This window comes from Formica exsecta, unplaced genomic scaffold, assembly GCF_003651465.1.
Source record: "Formica exsecta isolate Colony F162 unplaced genomic scaffold, ASM365146v1 scaffold333, whole genome shotgun sequence".
NCBI classification, from domain to species: Eukaryota; Metazoa; Arthropoda; class Insecta; order Hymenoptera; family Formicidae; genus Formica; species Formica exsecta.
This window is the reverse complement of record NW_021850582.1, coordinates 206041-226119: the sequence shown is the minus strand read 5'-3', so window position 1 is coordinate 226119 and position 20079 is coordinate 206041. Positions and strand designations below refer to the sequence as shown.

At 30.7% G+C, this 20079-nt stretch overlaps 4 protein-coding genes and 2 long non-coding RNA genes across 13 annotated transcripts in view; 4 read left to right on the top strand and 2 right to left on the bottom strand.

Moving 5' to 3' along the window:
* The first annotated feature begins 711 nt into the window (after nt 1-711).
* Nucleotides 712-3620, top strand: LOC115238376 (eukaryotic translation initiation factor 3 subunit M). 3 transcript variants are annotated; one of them, XM_029812132.1, is made up of 8 exons: nt 712-810; nt 901-975; nt 1348-1527; nt 1617-1711; nt 1791-2009; nt 2399-2667; nt 2751-2894; nt 3209-3620. In XM_029812132.1, exons 1-8 carry the CDS (start codon nt 808-810, stop codon nt 3430-3432), a joined length of 1209 nt encoding a protein of 402 aa, XP_029667992.1. In that variant the 5' UTR covers nt 712-807; the 3' UTR covers nt 3433-3620. The 3 variants fall into 3 exon arrangements, with proteins under 3 accessions (XP_029667992.1, XP_029667993.1, XP_029667994.1); XM_029812133.1 differs by having other exon boundaries at nt 763-810; nt 922-975; XM_029812134.1 differs by having other exon boundaries at nt 806-824; nt 922-975.
* Nucleotides 3621-4562: 942 nt separating this feature from the next.
* Nucleotides 4563-9352, bottom strand: LOC115238393. 2 transcript variants are annotated; one of them, XM_029812173.1, is made up of 8 exons: nt 8315-9352; nt 7533-7706; nt 6895-7018; nt 6588-6768; nt 6282-6495; nt 6022-6178; nt 5821-5960; nt 4563-5666 (listed from the first exon to the last, which is right to left on the bottom strand). In XM_029812173.1, exons 1-8 carry the CDS (start codon nt 8435-8437, stop codon nt 5544-5546), a joined length of 1236 nt encoding a protein of 411 aa, XP_029668033.1. In that variant the 5' UTR covers nt 8438-9352; the 3' UTR covers nt 4563-5543. The 2 variants fall into 2 exon arrangements, with proteins under 2 accessions (XP_029668033.1, XP_029668034.1); XM_029812174.1 differs by having other exon boundaries at nt 6588-6732.
* Nucleotides 9085-10087, top strand: LOC115238396. Its single transcript, XR_003884497.1, has 2 exons — nt 9085-9214; nt 9346-10087. It is a non-coding gene; the product is annotated as an uncharacterized LOC115238396 (long non-coding RNA).
* A 1049-nt stretch (nt 10088-11136) lies between these two features.
* LOC115238397 lies at nt 11137-12162 on the top strand. The gene is made up of 2 exons (XR_003884498.1): nt 11137-11289; nt 11421-12162. It is a non-coding gene; the product is annotated as an uncharacterized LOC115238397 (long non-coding RNA).
* A 611-nt stretch (nt 12163-12773) lies between these two features.
* LOC115238394 (ethanolamine kinase 1) lies at nt 12774-15769 on the bottom strand. Of its 3 annotated transcripts, XM_029812177.1 has the most exons (8): nt 15472-15769; nt 14736-14864; nt 14496-14633; nt 14064-14329; nt 13741-13967; nt 13505-13580; nt 13358-13449; nt 12774-13144 (listed from the first exon to the last, which is right to left on the bottom strand). In XM_029812177.1, the coding sequence occupies exons 1-8, from the start codon at nt 15493-15495 to the stop codon at nt 13107-13109; spliced, it is 990 nt and encodes a 329-aa protein (XP_029668037.1). In that variant the 5' UTR covers nt 15496-15769; the 3' UTR covers nt 12774-13106. The 3 variants fall into 3 exon arrangements, with proteins under 3 accessions (XP_029668037.1, XP_029668035.1, XP_029668036.1); XM_029812175.1 differs by having other exon boundaries at nt 13358-13580; XM_029812176.1 differs by having other exon boundaries at nt 13358-13580; nt 15544-15769.
* An 87-nt stretch (nt 15770-15856) lies between these two features.
* LOC115238392 (Bloom syndrome protein homolog) overlaps nt 15857-20079 on the top strand; it is a 7296-nt gene continuing 3073 nt past the window's right edge. For 2 of the 3 annotated variants that reach the window (XM_029812170.1, XM_029812169.1), the window contains exons 1-8: nt 16726-16823; nt 16959-17082; nt 17237-17890; nt 17979-18723; nt 18797-18901; nt 18978-19150; nt 19314-19535; nt 19660-20021. In XM_029812170.1, coding sequence (XP_029668030.1) covers nt 16726-16823; nt 16959-17082; nt 17237-17890; nt 17979-18723; nt 18797-18901; nt 18978-19150; nt 19314-19535; nt 19660-20021 — 2483 coding nt within the window. Of the gene's footprint in view, nt 16824-16958; nt 17083-17236; nt 17891-17978; nt 18724-18796; nt 18902-18977; nt 19151-19313; nt 19536-19659; nt 20022-20079 lie in introns of all 3 variants that reach the window. The other variant, XM_029812171.1, reaches the window with a different exon arrangement.

The window sequence follows — 20079 nt, the reverse complement described above, 5'->3', positions numbered from 1 at the left end:
CAAGCATTTCCGCATCCTGTGTGCAGGGTATCGATCATGTAACTTTTCCCCTAGGGCGGAAATGTGAAAAGTGAAAAATATTAGCATTGAAATTAATGGCAAAATTTTTCACTTTTCCGCCCTAAGGGAAAAGTTACATGATCGGTACTCTGGAGCCAAAAGAGATCTTTGCTCCTTGTGTCTTCCTTTGTTTGATTGGTCAAGCAAATGCTACTCTCATAGACATAGTATATCTAGACCGAGTGTTGAGGAGTGGGAGCCGAGGTGCACGTAGAAAAGGACATACTCTGTTTCGTGCCCCTTGCGTTCTCTCTCGCTCGCACGTAGCATGATGAAAGAGAGCGCTATGCTCTGTGCGAGCGAGAGAGAACGCAAGGGGCACGAAACAGAGTATGTCCTTTTCTACGTGTATCTTTACCCCCACTCCTTAAATAAAGGCAAACGCTCGGTCTAGATATACTATGTCTATGGCTACTCTACTTCGCGAGTAAATTTTCGAACGCAATCCAACTCGTTGTATATCAAATGTCCCTAAAGCCCGTATCAGACTACGCATTGAAGATTAAAATTTGACCAATCAGGACAAAGAAATTTTAGTTCCTTTTGTTCTGATTAGTCAAATTCCAATCTTTAATCTTCAATTTTCAATGCGTAGTTTGATACGGGCTTAAACAGCTTTCCTCACAATTGGCCAATCTATAGTGTATGTACGTAACGCAAATTATACGTTTTCAGAACGCAGCCGTACACTGTACACTATACACGCGTTCATCCCTTCGATCTGTTTTGCTACACTACAGTAGTTCAATGGTTTGTGATTTGTGGTTTGTACAGTTCGCATGCTTCATTTATCATTTAGCCACATTTAGCCTAATTTAGCTTCTACCGATTGAATTTTAGTACGGTGAAACATATTTACAGTTTGTCAAGATGCAGGTACCGCCAATTTTCATGGAATTGCCGTTAGACGATCAGGTAAATATGCAAAATTCAATAACGCATGTCGTTATCGTTAGTATCCTTAGATATTTTTTGTCAATATATATTGTAAAAGCAGAGTTGGGAAGTAACGCATTATTTGTAATGTCGTTACTGTTGCTCTTCTTCAATTAACTTTCATATAAAGCAATTTTTTTTCAAAATCATGTGTATAAAACATATTTCTTGTATGTAACATCTTATAGATGATTTCAAAACATAAGAGATAAATGTTACAAGTTATTAATTTTTAATAAACTACGATCAAGTAATTTAAAAAATCAGCGATTGCAACAGTTTCTATTCAGTATATACAAAAATATTAATATGTATATTGTGCATACTAATTTTATTGAATATTATTATCAGGCGCAAGAACTGAGGGTATATTTTAAAAGCCTTGGTGCAGAAATTAGTGAAGAGAAATCCCCCAAAGGTATAGAGGACGATTTGCACAAGATCATTGGAGTATGTGAAGCATGTTTTAAAGAAGGAAATGAAAATGAGATAGAAACTGTATTGAATGACATTGTTTCTATCATGATTTTGGTAAGTTTGGCATACTTGATGCTTTATTGTCATACAAAATAGATATTTGTGCAATTTCTCTTTATTTGCATTGAGATATATTATTTCAGATACCTACGGAACGCGCAGAAAATTTAATTTTAGCATTCTGTGAAAAACTTGTAAAAGCACCTGGATACAAGCTTGGATTAGTTTGCTTAAAAGCGTAATATATCTTTTATACTTACAATTCATTTTAATATAACAAGTGATTTAATATATTAACAAATGGTATATGTTTACAGATTATGGCTGCTATTTCAATCTCTTGCCGATGATTCTCCAATGAGATATCATGTTTATTACCATTTGGTGCAAATAGCTCGCAATGTTGACCAAGTAAAAGCTGTGTACAGTGGAATAGATCAATTGAAGCAACAGTTTGCTTCTTTTCCACCATCGAATGAACAAATGCAGAAATTACTGCGTTTATTACACGAAGTTCTTTTAAGTTGCAAACAAGGGTAATTATCTTCATCTATATTTTATCCTGTTTGATATAAAAGATATATCTGGTTCTTAAAAAAAAAAAGTTTTCTCTCGTCAGTCGTGTGGTATGGATATTTTTTAACCCTTTATCCGTCTAAATATTCCATCCTTTATTCGTATTGCAAACTCAATCTGGCGTTATTTTTTTCTTTAGAGATATTATATATATAGAAAATTATTTTTGTAACATTTTATGAAAAGCGTCCTTATAGCGTATAGAATAATGCTTGATGACATTAGTTATGTTCAACAATGTAATATTTTTTTTTTAAAAAAAAAAAAAAAAAAAAAAAAATTATCTGAATAAAAAGGTATTTATTAGATACACATTTAGCATAAAATATATGTACATAATCCTTTTTAGAGAACAAGCAGCAGCTGTCATGGTAGAACTGTTGGGAACTTATACAGCAGAAAATGCTTCTGCAGCAAGAGAAGATGCACAACGTTGTATATTAGCTGCATTAGCAGATCCTAATACATTTTTACTGGATCCACTGTTGGCTTTAAAACCTGTGAGATTTTTAGAAGGCGAATTGATACACGATTTACTTCTTGTGTTTGTGCAAGATAAATTGCCAGCATATTTACATTTTTACCAACATCACAGAGAATTTGTTGAGCATCAACTTGGTACATGCTGATTTATATTGTTAAAAATATTAAATTAATTTAAATATTAAGATTCGTTGTGCGTCTTTCCTTTTCTTTTATAGGATTAAACCATGAGCAAAACATGAAGAAGATGAGACTGTTAACTTTTATGCAACTCGCAGAAACAAATCCAGAAATGTCATTTGATACAATACAAGAAGAATTGCAGATTAATGAATCTGAAGTAGAAAGTTTCATAATTGATGGTAAACTATCTCTCTGCTACTTGATTATCGTACATTTATTATTTTAATATTTGTAGAAAATATATTTTTTTGTTATAAATGATAATTGTGTCCTGTCTACATAACAATTTCCACTAGTGATTCATTCAAGTGGCAATTTACTTTAAACAGGGCATATTAAATGAATCTGTACTGGCTTGGTAAAATTGTATTTTTACTGAGTTATTGAGACATTCAACAATTTGTTGTTTAATGTAAAAGGAATACAAAACTGTACAATCGCATTAAATTTTTTCTCGCGTGATATAAATAATACTATAATTATTGTGTTTCAGTTTTAAAAACCAAACTTGTAAGAGCGCGCATGGATCAGGCTGGCCGCAAAGTATTAATTTCTAGCACAATGCACAGAACGTTTGGTCGTCCACAATGGATGCAGTTGCGAGATCTACTTGTATCATGGAAAGCTAATCTTTCGGCTGTACAGGATGGCATGAAGACTGTAGCTACTGCACAAATAGAGCTTGCAGCAAAAAATAAAGCTACTCTTGCTCACTGACAGTACCGTAAAATTCCACAGGTGGGTGGTACACAAAATGATATATAATTATATAATCGTACATACATAAATACATAAATTTGAATTGGAAGTTGAAAATCTTTTTCCGATATATATTAAAAAATTTTATACGATTATCTTGTCAAATCTAATTGTCAAGTGAAGTAAATAAAAATTAATAGAGATAACTTATGCTGCAGTATTACATTCATATCTGAAGAGTTATATAGCGAATCTGCTACATATATAATGGACATTTTTTTATAAAATTTTATTAAAATATAAAAAAAATCTATGATATAAAAAAAATCTAGACTCGTTAATTATTTCGTATTGTTTCTTGTGTCAAATTATATCTGCAAGATAAATAATGTAAGCTTATGAAAACTAAACTTTTCACAATGTGCAAAATATATCAAAAATTGGTAGTACAATTTTGATATTTTTAGTATGTTCTTCATGCACATTTAACTTTTTATTGTTCAATCAATAATAGTTTATACAATAATTAATCAGTATAATAATGTGACCATAATTTATTTGTAAGATAAATAATGTGTGCGTATACATGTATGTGTATACATATTATTTATTTCTTTATCTTACTAAAATAAATTATGGTTATATTGTTATATTGATTAATTATTATATAAACTATTATCGATTGAAAAATTACAAAAAAAATTAGATTAGGATTTACATTATATTTAAAATGGCTTTATTAACTATTAAAGATATCTTTAATGGTTAATATGTAAAGATATATATAACACAATCCTAATCAAATTAAGATAATTCCACAAAAAAATATAAAAATTTATGTTACACTATAATTGCAATTTTTTCCTGGATGTACAGGAAAAATATATCAGAATATATATATATATTACATCTTTTTAAATTTCTTTACAAGTAATATTTTTAAAAATGTGTTCCATGAAAAATAAACTTAAATTGATAATATACCTTCTTGAATATATGTGTGTGTGTGTGTGTGAATAAATGTATGTGTATGTCATGTAATGTTCATATAATAGTGTAAATACATGAAATACCTCGCTTCACTTTTGCTAAAAACAGGATATTGCTGTATTTTACATCAATTATAAAAAAAAGTTTTTTTTTTGCACAGCATAATTTTAAACTTAATATTATTTAATCATTTAATTTAAAAAATGTGTATTAAATTGCAGACAAAAAATATTAGCTATTTTATAATAAAATAAGTAATGTCATCAGAGAAAAACTAACATCATTTTTAACAATGAATTGTTTTAAATCTTAATTTCTATGTAAGAAATTACATGAGGAATCTAAATCTTTCTGCTATTATATATAATTATAATTACAACACTATTACTACTTGCACTATGTCTCTTCTCATATACTTGCAAATTATAATAATTATACAATTCTCTTTATAAAGTATTTGTATTTTTATATGCATAATTGACACCATTTCTGCATTTATCAATAGTGCTTTAATTTTCAAAACACAATAAGAAAAAATATATTGCTGTAAAATGCTTATAACAATATAAACATTATAAACATTAGCAATGCAATATATAGTGGAATATAATTATTTATTATAAATTACTGCACTATATAAGTTAAATATAGCCTTTAAGTTGCAACATGAAGTAATGATAATAATAAAATTCAGTCTGCTGTATATAGTACATAAACAAACACACTAAAAAGCAAATTTATGTATTGGAATAAATGATAAAATTCTAAGTTGTTGTAAGCGCATTTAGATTTTTAAATGCACGTTTTTTCCCTATCTATTAGATACAAATCATTTTCACATCTATAAGTATAGCTTCCAGTTTAGATAAAAAGTATTTTTTTCTAATAAATTTGCATCATCATAGTAAATTTAGGTCTAACCAAAACTGTTAAGGCATATAATCTCGAATTTCTACAAAATACAAATAGAGTGTTCTGTACCTCTGCAGAACCAATCACATTTATTCCAAGTGTGTATACATAAACCTCTTGTAATCTTTGTATGAAAGACAAATGACGGATGATAGAGACCATGATATATTGTATCAAAAACACTAAAAAGTGTCGAGTGGATCTTCTCTTTCATCATATATGACAAGTCAGATCTGCGTAGAAAACCTGGGACGTGGTAAGTCTCCAAACACTGTATCACCATGGACGCTTTTAGCTAAGGCTTTAATTGAAGCTCGAATATTATGCGGATCTAATGGATCGGTTGGCAACTGTAATTTTATATATATATATAATTTTTTAATAATATATATATATGTCAAGTCTCTTAAGTAAATTTCAATCAAAAAACAATAACAAAAAGAAACGAAAAATACAAGTGTCCCTAATACAATTGCAGAAATTAAAGATTTTATAAAACTTCACCTGATCATCATTTTGGTCCTGTACTGCACGACGAACGATAGATGGAAAAGCAGGTACGGTGACTGGTAGTGATTTAGCCAAGGTGGAGTGACCATCTCGTTGACCTCTTGGCATATGAATCCCTTCATTTTGGCTTGAATCTGAACAAGTAACTATAGTGACCTAAATCTATATAAATTATTGCTATGTAATATATCATACCATCGGTATCGGATCCCTCTTCCGAAGACCACTGATGTAATTGATTAGCTGCATCTGTATCTTCTATTCCCTCGAAAGGAAACAACGCTTCTGTATCGAAACTAGCTGATTCTTTAGTACAAATATACAATGGATTTTTCTTTTTTGTATTTTCATTCTGCAAAATTTATTATCGAAGCATATGAATAATTATAATAATGGGACATTATAAATAAATCAAGTAGTGTGTAAGAAAATTTAAGACGGCAAAAGTGACTTACATTAGTAGAACTTTTAGAAGAGTGTTTAGTAGTTATCTCATGTTTAATGTTTGAATCAGTGGAAATTTTCATATCATTGAATACTAAATTGGACTTGGGATTAACTGTATTAGCTGTAGAGGTAGTTAAAGTATTCTTAAAGTTGTCAGAAATCATTGGTGAAGTCTCTATATCATTGGTTATCCTATTTGTTTCTTCTCTTCTACACACTAATCTAATTATGAACAAACAAAACACACACGATTATTATTACAACAACAATAGTGTGTTGTAATTTGCAAAATAATTTACTGTTAAAGATAATACTTTGATAACAATCGATGTTCGTTGTGCGCTCTTTCACGAAATTGTTCCAATAGCCGATATTGCTCTGCAGAAAACGCACATATTTTCTCTTCTATTGCTACTGTTTGACGTTGTACAGCTTCCTCCAATTGTTGTTGCAGTCCACCTAGGGCCACTTGAACCGTGTTAGGTAACTGTGAAACTAGATAGGTGTAAAAGAAAATGCAATATATAGAATATTTAGAGATCATATTTTAGTAGATTATTTTGAAATACAATAAAATTAGAAGTTGTATGTGTCACACATATTACACATTCATTTACTTACCAGAAAATTTATTAGGTTGTTGCAGATAGTCGTCAAGATCTTCCAAATTGTGATTAATTACTATCCTAAACACTGAGCTGTAATCTGGATTTGACTTTAATTTATTTATTTCTTCAGGAGATAACTGAAACAGAAGAGAAACATATATAATACTATTTGATTAAACTTCCCTTAAAGTTTTAATTAAAAGGAGACTAGAGAAGGACATTTGATGTTTTTTTAAATTATTTATGCAAATAGTAAGTGTATCTGTGTCATTATAATCTCTGCAAAAATAATTATCCTTGATAAAATTGACTACTCAATTTATCAAGTTGTATATTGTTCATGGTGTTACATCTTAAAAAGTGCTACGTAACATAATAAACACATCTACTATATTAAATAATTGCATTAAATAATACTTACAATTAAATAATTTATATACATTAAATAGTACTTACAATAAAGTATTTGATCAATAAATATGCTACCTATTAAATAGATTGCTGTGTTTTCAACAGTAAATAAATAGATATAACAAGCTAGTGCATCAATAGATAAATTATCTATATAACACATATTTAAAAGGGATTTTGGTCAACTTGTGAACTACTATATTGCAAATGAATATCTTTTGTGATATGCCTGAAACTTACAACGATATTGCTATTAATAAGGACTAAAGCAGCACCATGTTCCCTATGGACAGCATGAGTATAAATTGAGCAATTATAACAACGATGTATGATCCATGATCCAATATTTCTTATTTCCACTAAGCCAGGTTGTTCTTTAGTAATAGTTTCCAGTTCCGGTACACTGGCTAGATCCTGTATAAAAGATAAAATCTATGTTTACAAAATTTTAATGTATAATAATATATGTAATTTTAATTGTTCTATTGCAATTATGATTAAGCAATATATTGACTCTCTATAGCAATATAATTGTTTTCTTGTAGATTTTACTTTGAAAAGAATAAGGAAAAATACAGAAGGCCTCAAGCCTCCTTAAGGAAGACACAAAGAAAGATTATCGATCAAAGCTTTCTAATGATTAATACACTTACATACAAGTGTTACATAAAACATTTCGCATGCAATAATCGTGAAAAAATATACAAAAGATGGAAAACAATGCGACAAACGTCGAACATAAAAGATATGATGAACGTGAGGATCGCAGCGTCGAGTTATTATCGTTCGTGTTAATTTACGTAAGGAAAAGATTTTTCTTTATTCACAAAATGGAAAAATGAACTTCAAGTTCATACCAGTCTTCATCAATCATACTTTGTCGTAAAAGATATGAGTAGAAGAAAGAAACGAATAACGACGTGAACTGGCAAAACATTCGCGAATCTCAAACATTTCTTTTTCTTTTTTCTTGTGTTCTTTAAAAAATGTACTTTCTCGCGAAAATTTTCAATCCTATTCACCTCGCGAAAGAAGGCATCGGTGCGCTCCAGATCGGTCATCTCGACGTTATCGATATTAAGCCGCTGCAGTTCGGTACTCCTGGATCTAATGGACACGTTCAGGCACTTGCAGGTGATGTGCATCTTTCGACTAGGCAAGGAGAATGAGCAAAGAGAGGAGAGCGCTTCTTTTCTTTTTTCAGAGATCGGAATTGCGCAGTCCGCCACCGTGATCCATGCACTCGCACCACTCGATCGGAATCTCGGCAAATTATCCCTTTTTTCTCTCCTTTCGAATTTGTCTTTGAAGATTCTTGATCAAACTACTGAAAACAGCTGATGTCTCGCTCACATAGAAGCGTAGAATGCCGAAGCCGAACTGCCAAAGCGGCTATCGCGCTCTCGCTCTCGTTCTCGTTCTCGTTCTACTCGGGTCTCGGTCTCGGGTCTTCGACGACTGTCGACGATTAATACGGCCGATTTTCCGAAAGAGACGCAGAATAAAAAAGAATAGGAAAACGATTAATGAGATGACGAGTTACTGATGCTGTCGGTCTCGTGCGATCGTCCGTTTGGAAAAGCTGCCGTTTCGCAAACGATCAATATAGCCAAGAAGATGAGTCTCAGGCCTCAGTTTCTAGCGATCGTACGTGCTACAAACATACAATGGACAAACTGGACCGCCGATTATTGGCGAAGAGAGCTCGCAGAACATGTGTAATGTGTAATATATCTCGCAGAGATATGAGAATAGTCGAATCGCGAAAGTCTCTCGCATACCCCTTTCCTTCGTTTATTGCCGCTCTGTTTACAATGTTTACTTTCACTTGTATGTTTACATCGAACTTTGGAAGCGGCGCACGTCGGAATTCGGAATATGTTGCGCGAGTGGCGAGTGGCGAGAAGCGACTGTGGCCTGTGGTGAGTATCGTATAGTCGTATGATATGATATGATCGCTCGCGGCTCGTCGTCGTCGTCGGTCGATCCTGTTGCCTCTTGCCTCTTGCCTCTTGCCTCTTGCTTGTGATGTGTATTTTGTATGTACAAGTAGCGAGTAGCGACACGGTCGAACGGCAAGGCGAAGGCGGGAAGGAGGAAACAGGAGGGAAGGCGAGAGTGTTTATGAAAATTTTGGGCGACCCAGAGCCAGAGCCAGAGCGAGAAGCGAGAGCGAGGCTAAAAATAAATGCGATTTATAGACGTGCGCAAGTGCGCAGTGACGACGATCATACAGCCGAACAAAAGCGCACTCGCTAGTCAATTAATCGACTAAAAAGTGCAATAGAGACGAGGACAACGTTGTCCGGATATATAATATTAAAAGTCTATCTATTTACGTTACGTATATTATAGATTTTCTGTACTGACAATGTATTACGGTGTATATCGGAGCATAACCAAAGAACAGCTTCGATTGATATAAATCTACTATTTTCAACTGCACTTTCCTTCCTCTCTCCTTGCCAAAGCTTGAACGCAACACCTGTTTCCCTTTAAATGCAGCTGAAAAGAATAAATTTACGCATTTGATCGCGTCTTCTTTACGTCTCATTTCCTTGACAAATCCTTGTTGATACTGAAATTTCATATTTATTTTGCCTTAAATGTGTAAAAAAGAAAGAATAACTATTCGAAGAGGAACCTCTAATATATATAATGTATTAGATCTAGCTACACCTTTTGCATCTGCACATTTGATTTTTTTATGCATTTAAATCTTATATCTATAGCATTTAATTTAAATGTAAAACATGTAAAAAGCAAGAAGGAAATGCGAGATTTAAAAAAAAAAATGAATTTAAATATGAAAATAAATTTATTAACTTTAAGAATAACCGGTAAGATTATGTTGACTTGTGAGGCTATAATGGCCTTGAAAAGTGATATTTGTGAGATTCATTAAATACCTGTTATCGTGCTCATGTTTTATGTGTTTGATTGTCTATGAATAGAATATTTATCTTTATGAAAGAATTTTTGCAGCGCATTTACTTTTGCGTGTATATAGTCGCTAAATTTACGCTATTTTTATTACTACTATTAAAACAGGAATTTTACACTTATATCTTTGTAATCTGTAGTTTACAGAGAGAATATCTCGATAAGAAAGGATTAAGCCAAGTTGTCGCGACATTGATAAATTGATGAATTTGATAACGATAAACGTGAGATATATATATGGAGTTTTAAAATCAACTGTATATATTCTATTGACAGATACTACAGAATTATCATAAAGAACAATCTTGTACCAATAATCTGAATCGACTGATATTCTGGCAATTCAACTGTCTTCATACATTTCTATGCTTACCAATGATATAAAGAAAATTTAATATTAAGCGCAGAACTAATAAAGTCAAACTAATTAATCTTATGCTTATTTTAATGGTATTTTATATAATGATTTACTATATTTATTTTATTATGCAACCATAAATGCATTTATTATATACATTATATTTATTACAATTCTAGTACCAATAAAATAGTTGTGTAAATGTATAGTGATTACAACATTATTCATATTTACATACAGTACCCATGTCAAAAAAATGTAAAATCTATACATATATATAATACATACGTGTCAACAAGTTAATTACATTTGGAGAGAGTATTAAAAAATACTTTTACTGGAATTAAAGTTTTAAAAAATGCTTTTACTGGAATGAGTGTTTTAAAAAATGTCATTTTTATTCGTCGTACTCCATTTTTAATTTGGAGGTTTCTTCCTTCAACTTGAAATATTCATTAAAACGTGTTGCAGCATATCTGAAAATAATTCGAAAAACATTGATAATTACAGAAAAAAAAAATTATATATATCGAATCGCGAAAGTCTCTCGCATACCCCTTTCCTTCGTTTATTGCCGCTCTGTTTACAATGTTTACTTTCACTTGTATGTTTACATCGAACTTTGGAAGCGGCGCACGTCGGAATTCGGAATATGTTGCGCGAGTGGCGAGTGGCGAGAAGCGACTGTGGCCTGTGGTGAGTATCGTATAGTCGTATGATATGATATGATCGCTCGCGGCTCGTCGTCGTCGTCGGTCGATCCTGTTGCCTCTTGCCTCTTGCCTCTTGCCTCTTGCTTGTGATGTGTATTTTGTATGTACAAGTAGCGAGTAGCGACACGGTCGAACGGCAAGGCGAAGGCGGGAAGGAGGAAACAGGAGGGAAGGCGAGAGTGTTTATGAAAATTTTGGGCGACCCAGAGCCAGAGCCAGAGCGAGAAGCGAGAGCGAGGCTAAAAATAAATGCGATTTATAGACGTGCGCAAGTGCGCAGTGACGACGATCATACAGCCGAACAAAAGCGCACTCGCTAGTCAATTAATCGACTAAAAAGTGCAATAGAGACGAGGACAACGTTGTCCGGATATATAATATTAAAAGTCTATCTATTTACGTTACGTATATTATAGATTTTCTGTACTGACAATGTATTACGGTGTATATCGGAGCATAACCAAAGAACAGCTTCGATTGATATAAATCTACTATTTTCAACTGCACTTTCCTTCCTCTCTCCTTGCCAAAGCTTGAACGCAACACCTGTTTCCCTTTAAATGCAGCTGAAAAGAATAAATTTACGCATTTGATCGCGTCTTCTTTACGTCTCATTTCCTTGACAAATCCTTGTTGATACTGAAATTTCATATTTATTTTGCCTTAAATGTGTAAAAAAGAAAGAATAACTATTCGAAGAGGAACCTCTAATATATATAATGTATTAGATCTAGCTACACCTTTTGCATCTGCACATTTGATTTTTTTATGCATTTAAATCTTATATCTATAGCATTTAATTTAAATGTAAAACATGTAAAAAGCAAGAAGGAAATGCGAGATTTAAAAAAAAAAATGAATTTAAATATGAAAATAAATTTATTAACTTTAAGAATAACCGGTAAGATTATGTTGACTTGTGAGGCTATAATGGCCTTGAAAAGTGATATTTGTGAGATTCATTAAATACCTGTTATCGTGCTCATGTTTTATGTGTTTGATTGTCTATGAATAGAATATTTATCTTTATGAAAGAATTTTTGCAGCGCATTTACTTTTGCGTGTATATAGTCGCTAAATTTACGCTATTTTTATTACTACTATTAAAACAGGAATTTTACACTTATATCTTTGTAATCTGTAGTTTACAGAGAGAATATCTCGATAAGAAAGGATTAAGCCAAGTTGTCGCGACATTGATAAATTGATGAATTTGATAACGATAAACGTGAGATATATATATGGAGTTTTAAAATCAACTGTATATATTCTATTGACAGATACTACAGAATTATCATAAAGAACAATCTTGTACCAATAATCTGAATCGACTGATATTCTGGCAATTCAACTGTCTTCATACATTTCTATGCTTACCAATGATATAAAGAAAATTTAATATTAAGCGCAGAACTAATAAAGTCAAACTAATTAATCTTATGCTTATTTTAATGGTATTTTATATAATGATTTACTATATTTATTTTATTATGCAACCATAAATGCATTTATTATATACATTATATTTATTACAATTCTAGTACCAATAAAATAGTTGTGTAAATGTATAGTGATTACAACATTATTCATATTTACATACAGTACCCATGTCAAAAAAATGTAAAATCTATACATATATATAATACATACGTGTCAACAAGTTAATTACATTTGGAGAGAGTATTAAAAAATACTTTTACTGGAATTAAAGTTTTAAAAAATGCTTTTACTGGAATGAGTGTTTTAAAAAATGTCATTTTTATTCGTCGTACTCCATTTTTAATTTGGAGGTTTCTTCCTTCAACTTGAAATATTCATTAAAACGTGTTGCAGCATATCTGAAAATAATTCGAAAAACATTGATAATTACAGAAAAAAAAAATTATATATATATATATATATTTCTTTCGCTAAAATAGTTTTATTCTAGTTTTTAAGAAAATAATAATCCATTATTAAGGACTATTGTTTATTGTTATTATCAGAGACTTGTGACATTCTTGTAATTCTTGTAAATTCTTTTGTTTTTTACACAATAAGCTTTTACTTACTCCAAAAAGTCGAAATCAATATGCGAATGCTCACTTTGGATGAGAGACCAACAACCCCAAAAGAAATGTGGCAAGGGAGCAAATTTAGTAACCTGCCAGTACAACTTGTTAATTTCTTTCTCAGACACATTATTAGTCGCATTATACCTTTGTAAGTATTCTTTCAACCATGCTTTTTGAAAATTTTCGTCCGGATACAAAGAATAATCTGGCTCATCGATACCTTAAATGTATGTGTGTATATATGTATGTATAAAATTTTATATAATGCAGATAATATACTGAATTAGTTAGAAATGAAGCAAATAAAATATTTTTTAATCCAATACTATTTTTTAGACAATAAAAGATATGAAATATTTTGCAAAAGAGTATGTAATTACCAGCAAATTCTGCAAAGTGATTTGCTATATCAAATGCTTGATAGTTGAATGCAGTATATTCATAGTCGATAAAAACAACATTGTCCTGTTCCTTATTGTACAGTACATTTCCTAGTAAAAGATCATTGTGAGCGTATACTACAGGACTATTTACTTTTGAAAGTATGTTTTCCAATAAATGATATTCTTTTTCTAATACCACATATGGTGATATCAACATCTCAAACCTTAAAGTGAAAGTTATTATATTATAAAAATTGGAATTTAGATATATTTTAGATAGTATCCACAAAAAGAGATTCTATTATATAATTCTTGTTTACTTTGCTTGCTTGAGAGGATCGGAAAATCTTTTCGGCATAATTTGCATAAATTTCTTTGTTTTTTCCCAAATGAAAGCTTTTTTTGACTCTGATCCATTTTCAGGCTTAAGACAATGCATTTCGGCCATACGTCTCGCGATTAATGGATACACGTTTGGGTCTCTAATTGTTTCTACAGTCAGAGTTTCGCCTTCTAAGAATTGATAGGCGAATCCATTATTAAATGTAGCATAAATGCAATGAGTATAGCCAGCCTTGTTCAATATCTATATAAAAATATGTATTCCATATATACTAATTATTCTTGGCCATATATGTTGAATTTGTTATATTTTCATCAAACATAAATACATAAATTTAAAAGTATGAATTGATTACAACTGAAATGTGAAAGAACAAAATAATGATATATAAAATTGATAAAATCTTTACCCTGATATTATTTAATTCATCTTTTCTATCAATCAGTAAATCCGAATTGTTACCATAAATTCGAATCAAGACCATATCTGTATAATGCCCCGAATACCATATTCCTACCAACTTATTTGTTTTTCCATCAGTAAATGGCTGACACAAAAAAAAAAAGGAATATTAAACACAAAGTTATAATATTTATTTATTTTATACTATCATTATATATATAATGAAAAAAATTGATTATTGCATTACCTTAAAATGCAGTTCTTGCAGAGGCCAAGATGGTCTAATCTTCTTGATAACATCTATTGCACCATCAATAATTTTATCTTCATCTATTGTAATATTAAGATGTTCTTCACATACATTCATAGCTTGATGCTATTTATGGAAACAAATTACACAACTTTTCTTTTTAACAGTATTAATATTATTTCAATATTCTTTTATCTCTCGTTAAAATATTAATAAAATTAAATATAGTATAGATTTATTTACATAAAATTGCAGATAAAATTTTGATTTTAGAAACTTGGAGTTTATTTTCTCTATATAAAAAGAATAAAATATGTAATATAGATTTTTTTGGAGAGACAACAAATTGTGCTACAAGCAAATAAGATATTATTTCATTAAGAAATCTATGATAAAAACAATATTGTGTACAGCAAAACACTGATGCACAATAGTAACAGATGTGTATAAAAAACTATTAAACTATAATCTCTCTCTCTCTCTCTCTCTCTCTCTCTATAGCTGCCCCACTGTAACTGAAGAAGGAAATCCGATACATATGCTCTTATATTACTCATACTGATAAAGTGATGGTAGTCAATTGAAGAAAATTGTGCAACATTGAAACTTTGCATACATCAACTTAACTGTTCTCTCTATAAAATTGATATTCTAATATAAGAGATCGCATTTTATTAAATCTATATTCGCGTGTGTAGATAAATATATGTAAAATGTGTGGTTTCTTTCTCACATTTTTTAAACATTTATGACGCATAAATAAAGTTTTTTAAACTGAGTATATCATGTGACGACGATTGCTTACGTATAACAGTTTTAGCAATTATTTATAATTGTCGATTATTATAGGAGTTTTTTTTACACGTATGTCTACATCATAGAAGACACATTTCACTTGTTACTATGGGGCAATCCATTGTCAACATTGAACGATCTAATTCAGTTTTTCAATAATAATAATTTCATCATCGATATATGCTATGGGAACGTCATTATGCTCGCCAATGCTTGTATAGTTATAGTTGTATAATACTTGCTGTGCTCTGTCAAAACAAATTCTTTGACATGTTCTCATGTTGCGACTGCAGATAATCTATTGCATATTTGAGATTAAAGATAAACTTGTGGGATTTATATCGTGCCCGACGTCCAATAGGAGAGTTTGTTTTCTAGGAACAAAAATGTCGTTCGAGTCCGTATTTTCTATTGGATAATATTATCGGATTTTAAATCAATGTGAATCTTCCATAACGCGATATCCAATAAATGTATGCCTTCAAGATTACGTTCGAAAATTAATTCATCGGATAAAATTTTAAATGCGACTCTGAAAATTACAAAATGCGAAGTGAAAATTACAAAAGTGAAGAAATTCACTAGAGTATTTACAATTTCATTTGTCGAAATCTAGTAAATCTGTTCACTTTTGTAATTTTCACTTTGTTTCAAACATATACAATCGACCCTCAGAATTCCGAATATAAAGGATCCAATGATCGGCGTCAAAATGGCTCAATCTCATCTCGATTAATGGCGGGAGGGCCAAAACGCATCGTGCAAATTAATGACACTTGTTTTACATGTCGTTATTATATTTCATATTCTCTGCGATATAACCACATTATTTGATAGTTAATTATTTAACATCGTTATTCCATGTGAACATATAATACTTCATATCGTCTTCTAACCTAAATATTGTACGTAATGTGTATTTGTCTGTTTGTTTTTTCTTTATTTCGTTCCGCGTTTACGCGTAATTCTAAAATTTTTTAAACATATGCACGTTTCGTACTTTTGAAACCACAGAGATACTTTACTGATAAGATATTCTATCCCTGCTGTTTACACTGCCCAGAATTTGATATAAATAAAAAAAAAAGTGTATGTGTGTATATTTAATAATTGTCTCAAAGAGATCAAATAATTCGAATGAAACGCATTACGTGTGTAAATTTCTTATGGTTGTTTAAAAATTTTACTAATAATGTCAAAGAAGACAGTGCTTGGTCAAAAGAATATCCAATCTACAATTGTGGGATTTTTAACAAAAGCAACAAATAAAAACAATATTCTACAGTCTAGGTAAGTCAAATTTATTAAAATTTAAGAAAATGTCTCAAGACATATATAATATAGCTAAATTATTATAAATTACATAATTTATTATGATTACTTATATATTTCTTAAAAGGATGAAAGAAAAACTGTATTTTTTAGCACACCAAAATCAGCGAAAGAAGAGAAAATTGATTTAAATGATGAATCCTTGGATAATTTATATTCTGATAAACAAAGAAAGATGGCTGGAGATTTAATAACAATAGATACAATAATAGATCTTGTAAGATTATAGTTTTGTTTAATAATTATAGTATTATCATCAGTTAATTTACATAATTTATTAAACATATGATTCACAAAACATGATTAATTACAAAAAAATATTACTGATTATAAGACGATTTATATTGTTTCAATATATTTTAAATTGGCAGGATAATTCAGACAGTTCAGACTCGTGTAAAAGTCCATTTACAACACAGGCAAATAGAATTTGCAACATATCTGAACCGTATTATGTTGAAAGTTCAATAGAAGAAAAAGAGAGGATTGAAAAAGAAATCAAATCTTCAAGTCTATTACAAAAGGATACAGAAGAATACTCTGTGAAAACTTCTTTTATTCCCGAATCTTCTGACAGTGAAGAAGATAAAAAAAATATTAGGAAATGTTTACACTTAAATCGAAAGCCAAACAATGCATTAGTAGAAAAAGATGAGACAAGACAGGCTATTGTATCAGAAATCAATCATTATACTGAGTGCAACAGCAAATATGTTCCTTCCAACAGTCCAACATTGTTGAATAAAGAAAAACCTAATAAAGTCACTAATGCAATGTCAAAAAGCATAGAAAATGAACACCTATGGTCTCCTAAGAAACACACTAATAATAAACAAAAGGCAAATAATATAATTTCAGATTCTGATACCGACAGTCCTCGTTCAAAGTATAGTGGCAAAGGATCACCAAGAAAAGAATGGGTAGGACCTGATATTACATTGAATCTTAAAGATTTAGGTTTTAATAAGCGGTTGAATTCATGGATTGAATCTATTCAAAAGGAACCAGTAATGTCCACAATACCTGTAAGTTTTATATTGTAAATTAATGTTGATTAATGCAAGATATCGAAAATATAGGCAATAGTTATTTATTTCTGGCTGTTGTACATAGATTACAAAGGATAAGTTGCTAGAAAGACGCGAAGGTTTAAAGGATCTTCAAATTGAAATTCTTGACAAGTTTTGTATTGCTCTCGAATTGATCCCATTACCAATATTGGAACAATTTCCAAAGTTTGATCGAGATTCTTTCAAGAAATTACAAGGTCTACATCGACATGTAAAAGCTAAATTGCGTTTAATGCAGACAAAATTATTAAAGCTACAAAAAGAAGATGAAAAAGATGTATCCATATCTCTAGAAACTCCTGAATCTGTGTCATCAAACTCAATGGAGAGACCAATTTCACATATCTCTGAGAGTTGCCTGATAAATAATGATTTTGATACATCGAGTACCTTAATATCTAAAACAATAGACTTTCATGAAAACTTACCAAATATAATGGAGTCATGTACAAAGGAGCATAATAGTAATATAGAATCCATAATAGCAATCAAGTCATCTGAAACCACAATTTCAAGTAAGAAGAGCACTTTCCAATTGAAAAGACCTATTAAAACAGTATTAGGCACTGAAGTTTCCAAAACGATAGCAGAGATGTGGGAGAAGGATCGACAAATGTCAAAGGCAGTGAATTCTTCAACAGATTCTGAATATACTCCCATATCCATAAAGGATACATTTAATGGCAGTATTAAGACATCACCAAAGACTGAAACAAATATGTCCATGCAAAAGAACATCATCAGGAACAGTCCAAACAATTGGATTAATAGTACTAATAAGTCTCAGGGTAAGACAGATATAATAAATAAAACATTAATTCTTATTGTATTAAAACTTTTTAATGAGAAAATATTTTATAGGCAGTTATACAGTCTCTGCGAACGCTAATATATTAACACAAGAGTTGGAAAAATTTCCAGCATTGGAAGAAAATTGTAACATAGATATGAACGATGATTCTATAGGTACAAATTTTACATATAATTTTTATTGCACTTATGTTGATAATCTGATTAATAACTGTTTTACTTTAACCTATAGATTGGCCTGAGACTCATCATGCGCAAAGTAGTAAGCACAATGATGCTAATGCAAAACCAAAATTTGAAAAAAATAGTGTGGAATTTGGGAAATTCACTGGTAATTATAAAAATGATGGTATTAGTGGAGAATTTGATAGTTTAACCTATTCACATTCGCAAGAAATGTTAAAGGTATATAAATATTTTCTAATTTCTATATATATTTGTTATATAAACAAATATAATGTCATTATAATAAGTAATTTGTTTTTACACGCGCATAAATTATATACGAATATAATGGGGAAAATATAATATTACATTCATACATTTTAAACGTATTCTATTATTTCAGATATTTCGACAAAGATTTGGCTTATATACATTTAGGCCAAATCAATTGCAAGCTATTAATGCAACTCTATTGAGGTTTGATTGCTTTGTATTGATGCCAACTGGAGGTGGAAAATCTCTTTGTTATCAATTGCCTGCACTTTTAAGTGTTGGATTAACAATTGTTATCTCACCGTTGAAAAGTCTTATTTTAGATCAAGTTCAGAAGCTTACCTCACTTGATGTAAGAGAGAAAATATTAGATATAACATTTAAAAAGTATACATTTAATACACATTATATAAGCATATGCTATTTATATTATCTTTATTTTATTTAAACAATCCTGATATTTTGTAAATTTGCAGATTCCTGCAGCTCATTTATCCAGTTCTATAACAGATAATCAAGCAGAAGCAGTGTACAGAGAGCTCGCCAAAAAGGAACCCATTCTTAAAATATTATACGTAACACCAGAGAAAATCTCCGCTTCGCCAAAGTTGTGTAATACCCTAACTATTTTATACGAAAGAGAATTGCTAGCAAGATTTGTTATCGACGAAGCGCACTGCGTTAGTCAATGGGGTCACGATTTCAGACCAGACTACAAGCGATTAAAATGTCTCAGAGACAATTATCCCAAAGTGCCAACAATGGCTCTAACTGCAACGGCTACACCACGTGTTAGAACAGATATTTTGTATCAGTTGGGTATGACTAATCCAAAATGGTATGTTTAATATATTTAACTATTCACACACTTTTATGTGTTTGTATATATATATATA